The 19,726-nt window shown below is 43.0% G+C and overlaps 1 protein-coding gene across 1 annotated transcript in view; it reads left to right on the top strand.

Annotated features, from left to right (window-relative positions):
• The window catches only part of rad50 (RAD50 homolog, double strand break repair protein), a 132,937-nt gene that overhangs the window by 31,737 nt on the left and 81,474 nt on the right, over positions 1-19,726 (top strand). The window contains exons 10-13 of the mRNA XM_034179053.1: positions 5,785-5,978; positions 6,460-6,570; positions 8,058-8,150; positions 13,415-13,528. Coding sequence (XP_034034944.1) covers positions 5,785-5,978; positions 6,460-6,570; positions 8,058-8,150; positions 13,415-13,528 — 512 coding nt within the window. The remainder of the gene's footprint in view (positions 1-5,784; positions 5,979-6,459; positions 6,571-8,057; positions 8,151-13,414; positions 13,529-19,726) is intronic.

Below are 19,726 nucleotides of genomic sequence, written 5' to 3'. Positions count from 1 at the left end.
TCCATACCATAAGTCAGAACAAGATCTAAGATATGATTAAAGTGGTGGGTGGACTCATTTACATTTTGAGCAAAGCCAATTGAGTCTAATAATAGATTAAATGCAGTGTTGAGGCTGTCATTCTCAGCATCTGTGTGGATGTTAAAATCGCCCACTATAATTATCTTATCTGAGCCAAGCACTAAGTCAGACAAAAGGTCTGAAAATTCACAGAGAAACTCACAGTAACGACCAGGTGGACGATAGATAATAACAAATAAAACTGTTTTTTGGGACTTCCAATTTGGATGGACAAGTCTAAGAGTCAAGCTTTCAAATGAATTAAAGCTCTGTCTGGGTTTTTGATTAATTAATAAGCTGGAATGGAAGATTGCTGCTAATCCTCCGCCTCGGCCCGTGCTACAAGCGTTCTGGCAGTTAGTGTGACTCGGGTTGTTGACTCATTTAAACTAACATATTCATCCTGCTGTAACCAGGTTTCTGTAAGGCAGAATAAATCAATATGTTGATCAATTATTATATCATTTACTAACAGGGACTTAGAAGAGAGAGATCTAATGTTTAATAGACCACATTTAACTGTTTTAGTCTGTGGTGCAGTTGAAGGTGCTATATTATTTTTTCTTTTTGAATTTTTATGCTTAAATAGATTTTTACTGGTTATTGGTGGTCTGGGAGCAGGCACCGTCTCTACAGGGATGGGGTAATTAGGGGATGGCAGGGGAGAGAAGCTGCAGAGAGGTGTGTAAGACTACAACTCTGCTTCCTGGTCCCAACCCTGGATAGTCACGGTTTGGAGGATTTAAGAAAATTGGCAGATTTTTAGAAATGAGAGCTGCTCCATCCAATGTGGGATGGATGCCGTCTCTCCTAACAAGACCAGGTTTTGTTGGAATGGATGAATGCTGCAAAAAATGGAAAGTTGTAGGCAAATATTTTTGGAGAAATTAGTAATTTTAGCTAACAATAAACAATGGATGCTGTACTGCAGTGCACTGTGGGAGTTCGGGTTTTGGGTTTTAAATGTTCTTATTGTTGTTTATTTATGTATGTTTGCGAATCATATTTATTTAATAGATTACAATTTGTTCATGTAAATGGGGAATCTTCTTCACAGACTAAGGTTAATTATGGAGTTCCACAAGGTTCTGTGCTAGGACCAGTTTTATTCACTTTATACATGCTTCCCTTAGGCAGTATTATTAGACGGCATTGCTTAAATTTTCATTGTTACGCAGATGATACCCAGCTTTATCTATCCATGAAGCCAGAGGACACACACCAATTAGCTAAACTGCAGGATTGTCTTACAGACATAAAGACACGGATGACCTCTAATTTCCTGCTTTTAAACTCAGATAAAACTGAAGTTATTGTACTTGGCCCCACAAATCTTAAAAACATGGTGTCTAACCAGATCCTTACTCTGGATGGCATTACCCTGACCTCTAGTAATACTGTGAGAAATCTTGGAGTCATTTTTGATCAGGATATGTCATTCAATGCGCATATTAAACAAATATGTAGGACTGCTTTTTTGCATTTGTGCAATATCTCTAAAATTAGAAAGGTCTTGTCTCAGAGTGATGCTGAAAAACTAATTCATGCATTTATTTCCTCTAGGCTGGACTATTGTAATTCATTATTATCAGGTTGTCCTAAAAGTTCCCTGAAAAGCCTTCAGTTAATTCAAAATGCTGCAGCTAGAGTGCTAACAGGGACTAGAAGGAGAGAGCATATATCACCCATATTGGCCTCTCTTCTTTGGCTTCCTGTTAATTCTAGAATAGAATTTAAAATTCTTCTTCTTACTAATAAGGTTTTGAATAATCAGGTCCCATCTTATCTTAGGGACCTCATAGTACCATATCACCCCAATAGAGCGCTTCGCTCTCAGACTGCAGGCTTACTTGTAGGTCCTAGGGTTTGTAAGAGTAGAATGGGAGGCAGAGCCTTCAGCTTTCAGGCTCCTCTCCTGTGGAACCAGCTCCCAATTCAGATCAGGGAGACAGACTGCTGGGGGGTTCCCATGATGCACTGAGTGTTGCTTTCTCTTTTTGCTCTGTATGCACCACTCTGCATTTAATCATTAGTGATTGATCTCTGCTCCCCTCCACAGCATGTCTTTTTCCTGGTTCTCTCCCTCAGCCCCAACCAGTCCCAGCAGAAGACTGCCCCTCCTTGAGCCTGGTTCTGCTGGAGTTTTTTTCCTGTTAAAAGGGAGTTTTTCCTTCCCACTGTCGCCAAGTGCTTGCTCATAGGGGGTCGTTTTGACCATTGGGGTTTTTCCGTAATTATTGTATGGCCTTGCCTTACAATATAAGGCGCCTTGGGGCAACTGTTTGTTGTGATTTGGCGCTATATAAATAAAATTGATTTGATTTGATTGAGTTGTTTATGTTAGTTTAACAGTGGTGTTAGTGTTATTGATTTATTGCATTTTGTAGGTCAATTGGTTTTGTCAGTTTAGATAAGTCTCATGTTGCTATTACCATGAGTGACTTAAGTTTCATGTTGGTACCATGAGTGAAATGTTTAGTGGTTTTGTTGTCTTCAGCCACTGTCTTTTTTGTTTGTTTTTTTGTTTTGTTTTGTGTTTTTTTTTTTTTTTTTGTCAAATGAAATCCACCTGTTTACAGCAGCTGTGTGCATGTTTGTGTGTGTGCAGTGCAATTTTGATCAGGGACAAACCGAGCACAGCTGACATTTGCTGTTTGGCATGCTTATGTATTTTGCATCAAGGATGAACAACGCCAAAATGGAACACTGATAGGACTAATAGTTTTGGAGAAGCTACGGATATTAGCTAAAGTTGAAGCTACGAGTATTAGCTATCGTTGCGAATTACATTTTGAACTGTCATGCCTTTCCAGCACGGGGCAGTCAATCATCTTTATATTAAAAGCATGAGTGTAAGTGCATATAATTGTAAATACAAATACATGGATGACACAAGAAACTGAAAATAATTATATCCATTGTGGTCCATTTAAAAATCAAATGACAAAAAATAAGTAATAATAAAATAATAATAATAATGATAATAATAACAATAATGATGATAATAGTAATGGTGTGTACAGTGGTCCCTCGCTATAACGGGGTTCACCTTTCGCGGCCTCGCAGTTTTGCGGATTTTTTTTTGTGTGCAATTTTGCATGCTTTTTTTTTTTTTTTTGACAGCGCGTTGTGTTCTGCGTCCTTATCAGGCGGGCCGGTCGTGGCACCAGTCGGCATCACCGCGATCGCTCTCACTGCCTCTGATGCACTTACTGAGTCTGCGGGCTCGGTAAACGCAGTAGTGGGCCACTAACACCGCCCTCCTGTCTGCTGTGCGGAGCTGGGCCAAATCTGGCAACAGGTCCAGAGTCTACGCTCGCTGTTTTGATGTGGATGTTGACCGCAGCCGCAGAGCTCCGTGGCCACCGAGAGAGGACTTGGATTCTTTGCGGGTCCCGCATCCATACCTCCAGAGGCAGTGAGCGAAGGGAAAGTTCTGCGTGTCTGTTTATAATCTTCTCCCCAGAAGAAAAAAGAGTGTTTACACAGGAGAGAAAAGTGAGAAAATGTTAATGCATGTTTGAGAAAAGTGTATAAAGTGTGTAGTGAGGGGTTTTACAGCCTTAAAACATCTATAATAATTGCAAAAAATAGCGCTGACTACTTTGCAGATTTCGCTTATCGCGGGTTATTTTTAGAATGTAACCAGTTTACCAGTTGCCATGATAGGCCAAAAACAAAGAAGGGTCTACCGGCCAAACGTGGCCCAAAAGCCTTAAATCAGTCATCCCTGGCATAGCCTGGTACGCTTCAGAATTTCTTATGCTACCTCCATCAGTAGACACATCATCAATATACATAAGTGACCCACTTCCTTTGAGAGCCAGCCATACATGCTAATGCCAGCTTGCCTGAGAGCGGATGTGGTGTAGATTAGATGATGAGCCATCCTTGGTTTTGTCATCATTCTGGTACAAGTTAATCTAATCATAGAATCTTGTTCAAGAACTGTGGGGGTTTTTTTTTACGTTTTCTGGCTAAGTGTAACCTGGTCTTTCCGCTGTTGAGTATTACTAGTGGTTTACACAAGGGTTTGAAAAGGATTTTAAAATGATCCTTCTCTGTGCCACTTTATCATGAAGATGCAAAAATGGTAAGGGTGTAACGTTACATGTATTTGTATTGAACCGTTTTGGTACAGGACATTTGGTTCGGTACAGGGCTGTGCACAGGTGAGTTCACGTTGCGTGTGTTTACATTCAGTGTTGTCAGCTTGGCGACTATCTCGCTAAATCTGGCAACTTTCCAAACCCTCTTGATGATTTTTTTTTTTTCCTCAAAAGCCACTAGTGACAAATCTAGCTACTTTTCCTGGCATTAGTAGAGACTTTTGTGAAGTTTGGCGACTGAAAGTGAAAGTCTCTGTTGTCACAGAGGGGCAGCGGGTCTCCCCCTCCTCTGCACCGCTGCCTGCATCAGCCTGTAAAGTGCTGAGCGGAGGGATATCTACAATCCTCCTCACTCTGACTCGCTCAGCCTACTGACCTCGTTTGCTGCGCTGTGATTAAATAGCCCCCAGACTTTGAAAAGCCACAGCCTTGAGAAGTTATTTTATTTAAATAAGTGATAGCCAATTTTAATGGCAAAATAAATAAACAAACCAAGAATCAAGTATATTTGTGGTTCTAAATATTTTTAAGGTGGTTTTACTCACTTTTTTGCCTCTCCCACAATGTTTTTGATTTCAAAACTTTATTTTAAAAGATATATTAACAAACATTAAACGAGCAGTTAGAAAATAAAATACATTTTACAAAAGTAGAGAGATTCTTTAACATTAATTCTCTTAAAAAAAATTCCTTATAGAGTGTGACGGTTTTGGACAAGTTCATTTTTCTGGCAAAAAAGATATGAAGGTTTAATCAAATTGAACAGGACTTCATGCTGGAACCGTTGTGCTGCTCTTTACTTGTGGAAAAGTATTGTTAAATGCTTTACTAGGAATTAAATTTTTATAATATTTCATACATTTGTTGTTTATTTGAGAACATTTTATTTAACTTATTATCAGGCAGCACTTTGCAATTATTTTATTTTCCTGTTTGTATAATGTTACAATAAATTGTTGGTTTAAACAACAAGCAAATTTAGGTTTTGCGTTTTGCTACCATACTGTACCAAAAATTAACCAAACTGTGACCTCAAAACCGAGGTACGTACCAAACCGTAATTTTTGTGTATCGTTACACCCCTAAAAAATGGTGGAATTTTTGTCTGTTACTGTACACTGTTTCTACAATCACAGCCACAGAAGCCTATACCTCCTTCAAAGTTGTCTTGGTGGCTTCCATCATCAGTTTCTTTCTTGTGCTATCACTCAATTTTTGACAAACGCTGAATAAAGTCAGATTTGCCACACAATATCCTTAATATTTGTATTTCTTAATTATTGATGGAAATATAGTCCAAGACCTCTTTTGGTGATTTAGTCTGTTTATTTTAAAGAATGTTGGCTTGACCAATTACGTATGGCCCCTGAAAATGTAGGAAGTCTGTATACAATTAGCTGTAAATTCAAAATGGTTAATGAAATGTTTTTGTTAAACCTGGTGAATTAAACCTAAAGGTTTACACTACAGTTATATTTTCTTTCATGTCATGTCCCTTGTAATGGTGCAGAGGAAAGATGACAAATTGTTGCTGTCCAAATATTTATGGACATGATTACGTTTGCAAAGGGGTTTTTCCTTTATTGGGATATTTGCAAGTATTTCTGTATTTCAGCATCTAGCAAGATGGAGCTGAAGCGCAAACTCATCCAGGACCAACAGGATCAGATCCAAATCCTGAAGAGTGCAGTGAATGAGACCAAGGCAGAGAAACTGCAGCTGAGCAGTGACATGCAGAAGCAGCAGCAACTGGAGGAGCAGTGTGTCGAGTTCACCACAGAGATACAGGCCCTGACCAGAGACATCAGGGTACATTTATACATTCATATTGTTTCATTGCTTTTATTGATGCATTTTACTTCTGCTGTGTTGATTGTAGACCTGCTGTATATATCAAGAATTCACTTTAAAAGTGTGAAAGATTTTGATAAATTTGGTTTAATTGGAATTTATTTGATCATGACTCTCAGATTTGGTAATGTGCATTTTTGTTCTAACAAACTGAATTTTCCATTTTATTTTATTTTTTGTTTGTTTGTTTGATTGTTTGTTTTTTTGCAAGACAGTTTATTGCATATTTGAATATAACATTCTAGCTCTTCATGTATAAATTTGGCTTTGGTGTGATTGCTCTTGACATTTTTATTTTATGGCTCTCTGGGAATGTTTTTATTATGTAATTTTTTATTGTTCTCAGTGTGCATTTTTCTTTCTGGGGGGGAAAAAAAATAAAACCATTCATGATAAATATGCCGTGTTTTCTCTGTATTCTCCCTCTGTGTCCAACCAGGAGGCAAAGGAACAACTTTCCCCTTTATCTGCTGCTCTGGAGAAGCTGCAGAAGGAGAAACAGGAGCTGGTGGAGCGCAGGAGACAAAGGCAGGAAGAAGGCCAAGAGAAGGTGGGCACATTGTCACATTTATCTAACAAATAAAATTTCATACAAATTCAGGAGAAAGTGGTGATCTTGGGAACAACTTTTACTCCACGTCGTCCCATTAGCTTGTTAAATGTTGGCTTCAAATTGCTGCCAAAGGTGCTGGCCAGGTGCTTAGAAGCAGTTTTACCCTCAGTTATATCCCTAGACCAGACTTGAGTTTATTTGCAATAGTCACTCATTTTTAAATCTTAAAGTATTTAATGTGTTTTATAACCCTTTGCCAACTGATCTACCAAAAGCTTTAATTGCTCTGGATGCCAAGAAGGCATTTGATAAAGTGGAATTATTTATGTTTTACTTTTGGAAAATTTGGAGTTGAGGATGTGTCTCCTTGGGCATCTGTTTGGACATATGGCACAATTTATTAATATTTCGTTTTCACACGACAGGGGTGCCCCTTTAGGTCCTCTTTTATTTGCCATTTGCAATGTAGCCTTTATCCATTGGTTGACAGTCCCATCCCGATATATGTGTCAAGAGTCCCGGTTAGTGACTTTAATCAGCACAAAGGTGAGTCACGATTGACATCTTTAAATGGCTTTGAGGAAGGGTTAATGAAGACATTGCGGATCTGCTGCTTCTGAAAAGCAGTGGGTCACAGCGCTGCTTCAAGCAGACCCGTTGCAGAAGCAGCAGGTCTATAATCAATGTATAGAAATGATCATTTTCCTGATACACACCCTCAAAAACAATGGCCTTTCTGGCGTAATGTGAACTGAAGAACCAATAAGGGAATCATTATGCAAAAAGGCTATAGATGTCAGTGGATCGAATCATTTCTTATCGATCCTAAACAGGATCAAGTGTCAGACCAAATGGTCCCCATAACAATCAGTCCCCCTTGATAATGCAGTTTATGGATTAACACCTCATTTCTGCTTCAAACTGCACTCCAATCATCATCTATCTCAGCGACAGATATCTGAAGCTTTTGTACAACAATCATTTCCACATAAATTCAGCATTATTTCATCATAAAAGGCATCGGAAGCGATCAGAGCGCTGCAGCTAAACGAGCTGCTAGCTGATGCGTTCACTGCGCGTTGGACATTTCAAAACATTGCGGAATGTTGCCTCGTTTCTGCTTAAAACGGCCTCCTTTCTGCTTAAAACAGACTTTAGAATGATTTAAGAGGTTTTACCTTTATCATCTGATGGTTAATAATCCCCTTAATCCATTTGATTGCTTTGGGTGAAGAGACTCCTTCTCAGACGTGCTGCTGTGGTCTGAAATGACGCATGCGCAGATGCAAAAGGCGGACCGATTTTTAGGGGCGGACCATTCGGTCTGCAACACCGGTTTTCGATACCCATCCCTAAAAGTACCTCTAGAAAAAAGATGAAAAGCAGTTTGGTAAATTAACTAACTCCTGGTACAAATAATGAGAGACAAATTGTGTGGCGCAAATGTGGATATATCTATTCAGCTGACCCTTTGTTACCGACAGATCAATGCCATTAAAGAGAGAGTGAAGACCATCACAACCCTCGAAAGAGATATCACCAAGTACATCGATGAGGGCAAGGAGGAATACAAAGAGGTAACTTATTTGGTACTAGTATGTACACACAAAACTCCATGTTTTCTGTCATGCATGCACATACACAAGTGACAATATGCTGCACTAACATCCAGTAACACTTGTGCCAATGTGGAATCCTCATCAATAGCTAATAACAAATGGCTGACCACTTTAATGAGTGCAGTTTCTCTGGAATGATGTCTGCCAGATGCTGACCACAGGGTTTCGTAAATATCATTTTATGACACAGGTAGGAAGTTGCTGACATCACACTGTTTCCATTATTATTAGGGAAAAATGTGAAGTCATTAGTGGGTCTTTAATTTACCAGCAATTCCAAATCCAACGTAGGTTCCATACACCAACAGTTTTAAAGGCAGCTGGAAAAACCTCAGCAGTGAGCGAGGATTCAGCACAGAAGGCCCTAATATGCTGACAGATCTTGAACAAGCTTAATTGGCAATGGATCAAAACAACAGGTTGTATCACAATCTTCAAATTGGTAAAGGGATACTGTTGAAATCAACAAAATAAAGTTTTGAATCAGGAGCCAAAAGAATTTGTAATGTAGTTAACAATGAGTGGTAGAGAAGCTTGAATCTTCGACTGGACTGGGTTGCTTGACACGAGGACGTTTCGCTTCAAATCACAGAAGCTTCCTCAGCTAAAATTCTTGCTCTGGAAGTCTGACTTCTGTCTGACTCTTGTAGAGAAGAATAAAACAGAAGCCAACAAAAACTGGAGTTTTAAACCTAACCAGACCCTTCCTACTGAGAGGCAGACTGCTATAGGCTAGTGACTAAACAGTAGCTCTAATTAGCAACTATTGTGCTCTAGTTAGCACACCTAATGACAGGACAGCTGTCCCTCTAATGATGGGATGGATGCCTTGCTGATGGCTCCCTTGATGGCGTGAATGACTCATTACCATGAACAAAAGACTGAAACTCCTTTGACCTGAGTACCCCATTGTAAACAGGGGATAAATTGTGTCTCAAACCCCCTCCTCGGTTAAGGCTGGGTTTCAAACGTTTCACAAAGAATGCCTCCTTGACCCCTCTCTCAAACCATTTCTTCTCTCTGGCTAATATTTTAACTTCCTTGTCCTTAAACGTGTGGTTAGTGTCTTTAAGGTGGAGATGAACCGCAGACTGAGGTCCACTGGTGCCCTCTCTGTGGTGCTGGTATAGCCTTTTGTGCAAAGGTTGCTTAGTCTCACCTATGTAGTGTTCGTTACAGTTTTCCTGACATCTGATAGAATACACTACATTGATCTGTTTGTAACTAGGGATCATGTCCTTAGGGTGAACTAATTTCTGTCTCAAGGTGTTAACCGGTTTAAAGTAAACTGGGATTTTGTGCTGTCTGAAGATCCTCTGTAGTTTTTCCCCTACTCCTGCTCAATAAGGGAGAGACACTCTTCTTCTTCTTGTCTCCGTCTCCTGTCTATCTGGTCTCTTTGTTCTCTGGGACTTCTGCACTTTGTCCAGGGACCATCGTGGGTACCCACATACTGTGAGGGCTTTCCGGACACGTTGTTGTTCTTTAGCCCTTCCCTCTGCAGTTGTGGGCACCTGTAGGGCTCTGTGTTGAAGCGTCCTGATCACCCCGAGCTTGTGTTCAAGGGGGTGGTTTGAGCCAAAGAGCAGATATTGGTCAGAGTGAGTTGGTTTTCTGTAAACCCCTGTCTGGAGCTGCCTGTTCTCTCCAATCGTAACATCACAGTCCAAGAAGGCTAAATGGTTGTTTCTGGCATCCTCACGTGTGAACTTGATATTGGCGTCCACCGAGTTGATGTGTTCTGTAAAGTCCTCAACTTGCTGATGCTTGATTTTAACCCATGTGTCATCAACATATCTGAACCAGTGACTGGGAGAGATGCCCGTGAAAGACGTCAAGGAGTTTCAGTCTTTTGTTCATGGTAATGAGTCATTCACGTCATCAAGGGAGCCATCGGAAAGGCATCCATCCCATCATTAGAGGGACAGCTGTCCTGTCATTAGGTGTGCTAACTAGAGCACAATAGTTGCTAATTAGAGCTATTGTTTAGTCACTAGCCTATAGCAGTCTGCCTCTCAGTAGGAGAGGTCTGGTTAGGTTTAAAACTCCAGCTTTTGTTGGCTTCTGTTTTATTCTTCTCTACAAGAGTCAGACAGAAGTCAGACTTCCAGAGCAAGAATTTTAGCTGAGGAAGCTTCTGTGATTTGAAGCGAAATGTCCTCGCGTCAAGCAACCCAGTCCAGTCAAAGATTCAAGCTTCTCTACTATGGAAACCACCTGGACAACTGAGAGCCTACACAGAAACATTGCGACCAACTGTGGGCATGAGGCCCTGGCACTGGTACGTAAGCTGGAAAAGACTGCTAAAAAGATAGCTAACTTTAGAAACCACTTAAGATTTAACCTGAGATGCAAACAAAACAATGTTATTCCCAAATGCATAAAGCAAAAGGCACTAGAAGCAGGTCACACAGCAGAAAAGATCCAGCACAGTTACCTTAGGAGGATTTTGGGTCTTAGAATTAGAAGGCTTCATTTTAAAATATTAGACCTCCAAAATAATCTGGATAGTCTGCACAAAATGTTAGAAACTTTAGTGGGGGAAGAGGCCCATAATAAGATCACAAAGTTCATAGTTAAAATTCAAATGGCTGAGCATTTAAAAAGTAAGGAGCGGCAAATCAGGAAGTTTCACAACCTTTTAGTCACAGGAGAAGAACGGAAAGCTTTGTCAGCACTGCAAAAGGACCAAAGCATCCTTATCCTGCCAGCGGATAAAGGCAGATGCACGGTGGTCCTGAACACATCGGACTACGAGGCCAAGATCAACAACTTGCTCAGTGACTCCAACACATACGAATGTCTGAAGAGAGACCCCACGAGCAGCTATAAGAAGAAAATCATTAGCTACCTCCAAAACCTGGAGAAAGAGGGACTCATCGACAGGCAGACATACTACAGACTGTACCCTGGGGACGCCACTCCGTGCATCTATAGACTGCCCAAAATCCACAAACAGGACGTGCCACTCAGGCCTATTGTATCTAGCACAGATTCCATCATGTACAGTTTGGCCAAGTACCTCAAGTGGATTTTGGCTCCTCTAGTGGGTAACTCAGACCACCATGTGGAGAACACACAAGATTTTGTGAACAAGATCAAGGACCTACAGCTGGAGGCAGATGAAACTATGGTGTCATTTGATGTGACTTCGTTGTTCACCTGCATCCCCACTGCTGAGGCCGTCTCAGCTGTGAGGCAGAGACTGCTGGAGGATGTGTCTCTACTTGAAAGGACCAAACTCACACCAGACCACATCTGCCAACTCTTGGAGATCTGTCTCAACACCACGTATTTCCTGTTTAGGGGGAATTACTACAGACAGATTCATGGTTGTGCGATGGGGTCTCCGGTATCCCCCATTGTGGCCAATCTGTACATGGAGCGAGTGGAGAAGACAGCCTTGACGTCTTTCACGGGCATCTCTCCCAGTCACTGGTTCAGATATGTTGATGACACATGGGTTAAAATCAAGCAACAGCAAGTTGAGGACTTTACAGAACACATCAACTCGGTGGACGCCAATATCAAGTTCACACGTGAGGATGCCAGAAACAACCATTTAGCCTTCTTGGACTGTGATGTTACGATTGGAGAGAACAGGCAGCTCCAGACAGGGGTTTACAGAAAACCAACTCACACTGACCAATATCTGCTCTTTGGCTCAAACCACCCCCTTGAACACAAGCTCGGGGTGATCAGGACGCTTCAACACAGAGCCCTACAGGTGCCCACAACTGCAGAGGGAAGGGCTAAAGAACAACAACGTGTCCGGAAAGCCCTCACAGTATGTGGGTACCCACGATGGTCCCTGGACAAAGTGCAGAAGTCCCAGAGAACAAAGAGACCAGATAGACAGGAGACGGAGACAAGAAGAAGAGGAGTGTCTCTCCCTTATTTAGCAGGAGTAGGGGAAAAACTACAGAGGATCTTCAGACAGCACAAAATCCCAGTTTACTTTAAACCGGTTAACACCTTGAGACAGAAATTAGTTCACCCTAAGGACATGATCCCTAGTTACAAACAGAGCAATGTAGTGTATTCTATCAGATGTCAGGAAAACTGTAACGAACACTACATAGGTGAAACGAAGCAACCTTTACACAAAAGGCTATACCAACACCGCAGAGAGGGCGCCAGTGGACCTCAGTCTGCGGTTCATCTCCACCTTAAAGACACTAACCACACGTTTAAGGACAAGGAAGTTAAAATCTTAGCCAGAGAGAAGAAATGGTTTGAGAGAGGGGTCAAGGAGGCATTCTTTGTGAAACGTTTGAAACCCAGCCTTAACCAGGGAGGGGGTCTGAGATACAATTTATCCCCTGTTTACAATGGGGTACTCAGGTCAAAGGAGTTTCAGTCTTTTGTTCATGGTAATGAGTCATTCACGTCATCAAGGGAGCCATCGGAAAGGCATCCATCCCATCATTAGAGGGACAGCTGTCCTGTCATTAGGTGTGCTAACTAGAGCACAATAGTTGCTAATTAGAGCTATTGTTTAGTCACTAGCCTATAGCAGTCTGCCTCTCAGTAGGAGGGGTCTGGTTAGGTTTAAAACTCCAGCTTTTGTTGGCTTCTGTTTTATTCTTCTCTACAAGAGTCAGACAGAAGTCAGACTTCCAGAGCAAGAATTTTAGCTGAGGAAGCTTCTGTGATTTGAAGCGAAACGTCCTCGCGTCAAGCAACCCAGTCCAGTCGAAGATTCAAGCTTCTCTACTATGGAAACCACCTGGACAACTGAGAGCCTACACAGAAACTTAACAATGAGTGGCATGTTTTATTCTGAATATCCTCTATTCTATTTTTAGAGGTTTAAAAATTTAATTGAATTGTGCTTGTTTTGAATAATTAGGTTGGAATAATACTGTAAGCTGTCCTGACAGCAGAGTATGTTTTAGTAGTTGCATGTGGATGGATTTTTGTGCATTGTTGGAGTGCATTGTCATTATTTTTTTTCTCTCTCTCTTCCTTCCGGTGTATAATGTCGCACCAAAGTATGAGTTGCAAGACCTCCCAGACTAGTTTAAAAAAAACAAAAAAAAAAAAAATAAACTACTTACATTTCAGAAAATACAGCAAGTGGAAATATAAGATACAATTTCAAAAAGGATATGCAATGTGAACAATTTTAACATTTTTGGTTATGTAACATTTTACCACAAAAAACTGTCCGTGCGTGCAAAAATTTGGCAGCACTAAACTTTCTTGTCACTGTGTTACAGCGAAAAGAGTCTGAGCTTCAAGAAACCAACACCCAGCTCCACGAAGCTGAGAAGCACAAAGAGAAGATTAACAAGGAGATAGGGAACATCCGTCAGGACATAGACACTCAGAAGGTACAACCCCTGAATAATTATTGTCTAAATATAACCACTGCTTCAACCACATTTGAAGCGACTCCTTTGTCTTTTTTTTTTTTTTTTTGACTTCTAAGAAAAGTAAAACAGAACTCATACACTTTGGACCAAGTCATGCCTGTGCTGCACCTCTTCTGGACCTAGGCCCTCTGTAGCCATATCACAAACCTATAGATACCAACCTTGGGGTAAAGCAAGAGCATGATTATGAACTACATAAACAAAAACTGTTGCTGAATGTAGTGTTTAACCATCTGAGTCTTTTATCCAAGGTTAAACCTGTTTTTTTAAGCTTGTTGAACATGTTATTCTTGCTTTTTTACAACTCATTTAATATTACTGCAAAGCACTTGATATTGGTCTTAGCCACTCCTCCCTTGCACACTTGCAGTTAGTACAAAACGCTCCCACTCATCTTTTAACAGACATGTTTTCCATTTCCTTGTTTCCCTATGCTGGCTTCCGGTTAATTTTAGGATACATTTTAAGATTTTATTATTTGTTTTTTACCCAAGGCCATCAAGTACACCAATCAGGTATTGTGAAGGCTTTGCGTCCTTCTGTCCGTCCGTCTGTCTGTGATCAGCATAAGTCCAGTCCTATTACTGCCAAAGTTTTCAAATTCACAGGGAACATTCATGGGACACAGAAATTGGACAAGGTCAAAGGTGGTTAACCTTGACCTATTTCAAGAGGTATTTTAAGAGGTTAAAATGTTGCATCCTTTTCCTATTTTTACACTATGAATCATGCAAATCTGTTATGTTTTTTTTTGTTTGTTTTTTTGAGGGGTGGGGGTGACAGCCAATCACAATTAGAGCAGCATTATTGGCTAATCTCTGTCTCTCCAAAACGGGTTTGTTTATGTGTAAATATAACGTTTCTCGTATATTATGTAAAAGCTAGCGAGAAACAAACACTTCTAAAACTGAAAACACTGTTTTTGTAACCTGGTAACACCTCTAGAGTGAATTGCAAGACATCTTGTGGATGTCAGCATGCGCACATGCAAGCCCTCCTGCGGAAATATTGTTTGATTGATTGAGTTTATTCTGCAACATCAATATAAACATGCAGAGGTGAATGCGTCAATAATGCACGGATAACAGAATAACGCATTTGTTCTAGAATACACCTTGTGGTGCGACCTGGACACATCTTCAGTGATGTGTCCAGGAACTGGACAGTCACTTGTAGGTTTCATAGGGTGTTTCGGGTCTTACATCAGACACCCTCACCCGGGTGACCCAGCTGGAGGTGATCAGGCCCCGACTTGTGTCCAGGTAATTCACTACGCCATGCATCCCCCTTCTTCAACCAGAGCCAACGTGAAGCCTTTTCAGCAACTTCCATGATGTTTTTATGGGGGGGTGATGGTCTAGTGGTTAAGGTGTTGGGCTCGAGTCCAGAAGATCATGGGTTCAAATCCCCACCTGACTGGAAAATCACTAAGGGCCCTTGGGCAAGGCCTTTAATCCCCTATTGCTCCCGGTGTGTAGTGAGCGCCTTGTATGGCAGCACGCTGACATCCGGGTGAATGTGAGGCATAATTGTAAAGCGCTTTGAGCGTCTGATTCAGATGGAAAAGCGCTATATAAATGCAGTCCATTTACCATTTAGCATTTACCATTTTATGGCTCGCCGTCTGTGCAATCCGCGGACCCCTAGGAGTCCCAGGACCCGATGGAAAGATAGGCTCGTGAAGCCCCTGCAACCCACTTCAGTGGGCTCGCAGTGGGCCTTCCACCCATTCCTCCGACATTCAGCAACCGAGTCAGCATACTTGGCCTTCTTCCGTTCCTGCACTTCCTCCATCCGCTCTTCCCAGCGAACGTCTGGCCATAGTGTTGTTGCTGCAATGATGTCTGGGAATCTTAACTACCTCCCAAGGTTGACCAGAAGTTGCCAGTCCCTTGCTGTTACAAGCAGGCCCCCCTGGGTCTTCCTTGGAGGCTGGGGCTTTCCACCTGCTCGAACAAAAGTTATGGTGCACTTGGAGGGGTATTGCCGCTTGCTGTTCTTGATGCCAGTACAGATGGTGTCTGCTACTGCCCTTACCACCTGGTCATGGTGCCAACAGTACCGACCATCTGCCAAGGCCTTTGAGCAGCTGAGGATATGTTCCAAAGATCCCCTCTTCTGGCAGAGTTGGCAAACTGGTGAGTCCACTAAGCCCCTGGTGAACAGGTTGGCAGGGCTCGGGAGGGCATCATACACTGACTGAACCAGGAACTTGAAATGGTGTGGCTCCATCTTCCAGAGTTCTGCCCAGGTGATCTTGCGGCCAGCTGCATGTTCCCACTTGGTCCAGGCCCCCTGCTTGGACATGCCCACCATTCTGCTGTAGCGAACTTCCTCCACCTCAGCACGTACCTCCTCCTGAATAAACTTCCACTTCTCCTTTCCACTGGCTTTGCTGTAGCTAGATTTAGAGTTGCTGCCCAGGCACGCCCGCCCGGTAGCCACTATGCCCACCAGGATGCTATGTCCCAACCTTGCCTCCGCTCATTCCACTGCATCCTGGGCACGCCACTTCTGTCCTGTTCTGACCTCTACACCTGCTGAAGAGACCTTTGTGTCGGCAGAGTCCCTGTAGAGCAGGACTTCTCTGGCTTGGGTGACCTTGAACTCCTTTGCCAGACTGCTGAACGGAAGCTGCAGCTTGGTGTTATGCCCAAAGACTGCAATGCTGCCTAAGCTCTGGCAGGCCCAGCCACCTGCATAGGAACTGGCTAATCTTCCTCTTGAAGCCCTCCACGATGGTGATCGGGACTTCATAGATGAGCAGCGGCCAGAGGAGACGAGGCAGGATGCCATGCTCGTAGATCCAGGCCTTGAACTTTCCAGGGAGCCCTGACTTGTCCACAGCTGAGAACCACATGTTGAGGTCATGGCTGGTGCCTTGGCATGTCATTGTGTCCTTCAGGTTGCCAGTGAAGAGCTTTCCCAGGCTCTTCACTGACTTTTCTGACACTGATAGAATCTGCCTCTCTCACAGGGTGAAGCGGAACTGGTCAGTCACTTTTCCCTTCTTCAAGACTAAGGATCTGGACTGTGCTGGCTTGAAGCGCATTATTGCCCATGTAATAAGCCGTTCAAGCACTTGAAGAAGCCACCTACATCTGGGCACTGATGATGTAGATACCGTGAGATCATCCATAAATGCTCTAATCGGGAGTTGTTGGGTGCCAGATCTAGACAATGGGCCTCTGCACTCAACTTCTGGCGCCTTCACGAGCATATTCATGGCCAATGCAAACAGGGACACCGAGATTGTGTTGCCGGTGATGATGCCCTTCTCTTGACGATGCCACTCCAATGTTGAAGTCCCAGAGGACACCCTCAGACTAAAGTTATTATAATAGTTGAGGATGAGGATCTGTATCTTCTCTGGGATGTGTTATCTTCTCAGGGCCAGTTCCACCAGTTTGTGTGGTATGGATCCATAAGCAGTGGCAAGTTGGAGCCACGGGACAGCCAGGTCCCCTTTGCTTTCCCTTGCCTCCCAGATCAGTTGAGTCACCACCTGTGTGCTCAGTACACCCTGGGATACCTGGAACTCCTCCCTTCTGCACTGAGGTGTTAATGTAGGTGTTCTTCAGGAGAAATCCCATAAGGCGATTGGCAATGATCTTGAAGAAGTTCTTGCACTCAACACTGAGAGAGAGAGATTGTCTTGAACTTCTCAATGTTTCTAGCATTCTCTTCGTTGGGAATCCACATGCCCTCTGCATATCTCCACTGCTGAGTTACCTTCTCTTTCCTCCAGATAACTCTGTAGATCTTCCACAGATGTTCCAACAGCCTGGGGCAGTTCTTGAAGACCTTATATGGTACTCCACAGGGGCTCGGTGCTGATGACGTTCTGGCAGATTTGATGACCTCTCTGTCGTCCTTGAGGGTGGGTTCATTAATGTTGAAAAGGATGCTGGGTACTGGTGGACATATGAGAGTTGCGCAGTGGCTGAGGTTGTGCTCTCTCATGCCGTCGCTGGAGGTGTTATTGAGGTAGCGGTTGATGTCCTCCTTTGGACATGTGAGTTGACCACTATGTTTCTCTCCCAGCAACCTCTTTGTGAACCCAAATGGATTGGCAATGAAAGCACTGCGCTTGCGGGCCCTCTCCTTTCCCCTCTTCCTGTGCCACTCAGCGTGCCAAAGAGTGGTTAGTTTATCCCGTACCACACCTTTAAGTTCTGCAAGGCCTGCCTTCTCTTGCTCACTCGCTTTTTTGCACTGGCACCTGAGTATCCATAGCTCTTGTCTGAATTGGGAAGTCTTTGCTTCGCATCGTTTTGGAATAGGTGCTGCAGTAGTAGTCTTGGTGGCCTGATGTTCCTTGATGCCAAACTTGTTTGATGCAGTGTTCATTATGAAGCTGCTCAGTGTTCTGAGCCTCTGGTCCACATCTCCCTTAGCTCTCACTTCAAGGGCTGTATCGACATCAACATCAAATTGGTGCCACTCTGACTCTTTGTTGGCAGCGGGCCACAAAGTTCGACACTATTATGATGGTCTGCTCTGGGGTATAGCCTGCGGTGCTTGGAGGTTCTGGGCACTGTGGGGTCTGTCCGAGCTCAGCTCCTCCTTTGTCTCACCAGGTGCTGTATCTAGTACTGGCACTGTGCGTTGCACCACTAACTCCCTCCTGCAGCCCATCTTGGTCTGGTGTATCTTCAGACCATTCCTGTTTTGGCAGACCTTGCACATCTGCAGACTGCGCTCATAGTCGACAGAACATTTGCGTTGGTCGTTACCAGAATATCCATCCATTTGAGATTCTCATCCTCCCCCCCTCTCGGGGGCCCCTGGGGGTATTCCTTAATAGGGTTCTTCGTAGCGTATGTTGGGTGTTCCCTTTCAGGAGCTGCTGCTTGGGTTGCTAACCCTCATTGCCCCCGATGCCGTCTCTCCGATCTATCCACTGTCTCTCTAGTTGTCACCACACTTTCAAGGTTGCCATCTAGCCTTTTACTGGAGGTCAATGGAGCTGCCATGCCTAATTTATTCCAGAATACACCTTGTGGTGCAACCTGGACACATCTTCAGTGATGTACCCGGGTTCATAGGGTGTTTCGGGTCTTGCATCAGACACCCTCGCCCGGGTGACCCAGCCCTGACTTGGGTCCAGGTAACGCACTAAGCCACGCATCCCCCCTCTTCAACCAGAGCCAACCTGAAGCCTTTTCAGCAGCTTCCATGATGTTTTTTATGGCTCGCTGTCTGTGCAATCTGCAGATCCCTAGGAGTCCCAGGACCCGATGTAAAGATTGGCCTGCGAAGCCCCTGCAACCCACTTTGGTGGGCTCACAGCCAGGGTTTAATTTTAGCGGTTACCCGGGAACCCGTGGCACCCTACTTTGGGGGCGGGCACACAACTCTTTAGACTTGCATTCCCGACTGGAATCCACCTTTTTATTTCATAACTGTACAGAAATCTATCAAATTTGGACAAAATTTGCGCAGAATTTGACTTTCTGAGACCGACACATACACAAAACGTCATCAAAAAATGTTCTTCTCCTCTGTTTGTAATGCCGCGTTTTATTATACACAGATCAAATGGAGCGTTTTTGAGGGAAGAGCGAACAGCAGCCAGCGGAGAGTTTTTTATATTTCTCTACGTGCGCGCGTGAGCAAATCATCCGTGAAGATTATTTTATTTATTAACTACACAGATGTATAATAAAAGCAAATGGTGACTGGTTTATAAACAATTATGACAGTTTTTGAGGGAAGAGCGAACAGCAGCCACCGGAGAGTTTTTTTATTTTTTTTATTTCTCTACGTGCACGCGCGAGCAAATCATCCCTGAAGATTATTTTATTTATTAACTACACAGATGTATAATAAAAGCAAATGGTGACTGGTTTATAAACAATTATGACAGAGTTTTTGAGGGAAGAGCTGCCTTAGATTCTGAGTTTAATTCTGATTCTGAGGAAGAACACCTTGAAGTGCTGCAGAGAATGGCAGATGACCATGATGACTGCTAATAGATTTTCTGTAATCACAACAAGTGTAATCAACACTCATGGCAGCCATGATTGTTAATGGGCTGGATGTTTAATAAAACATTGGCAGCTGAGATGACCCCATGCCAATCTGCCTGTGCATATTGGCATGGGGTCATCTCAGCTTCTGACAAGGTTAGAAAATTTCAAAATTTCAGAAATT

This window comes from Thalassophryne amazonica, chromosome 9, assembly GCF_902500255.1.
Source record: "Thalassophryne amazonica chromosome 9, fThaAma1.1, whole genome shotgun sequence".
Classification (NCBI taxonomy): Eukaryota; Metazoa; Chordata; class Actinopteri; order Batrachoidiformes; family Batrachoididae; genus Thalassophryne; species Thalassophryne amazonica.
The sequence above is the reverse complement of the archived record's forward strand: the minus strand, read 5'-3'. Positions and strand labels throughout refer to the sequence as shown.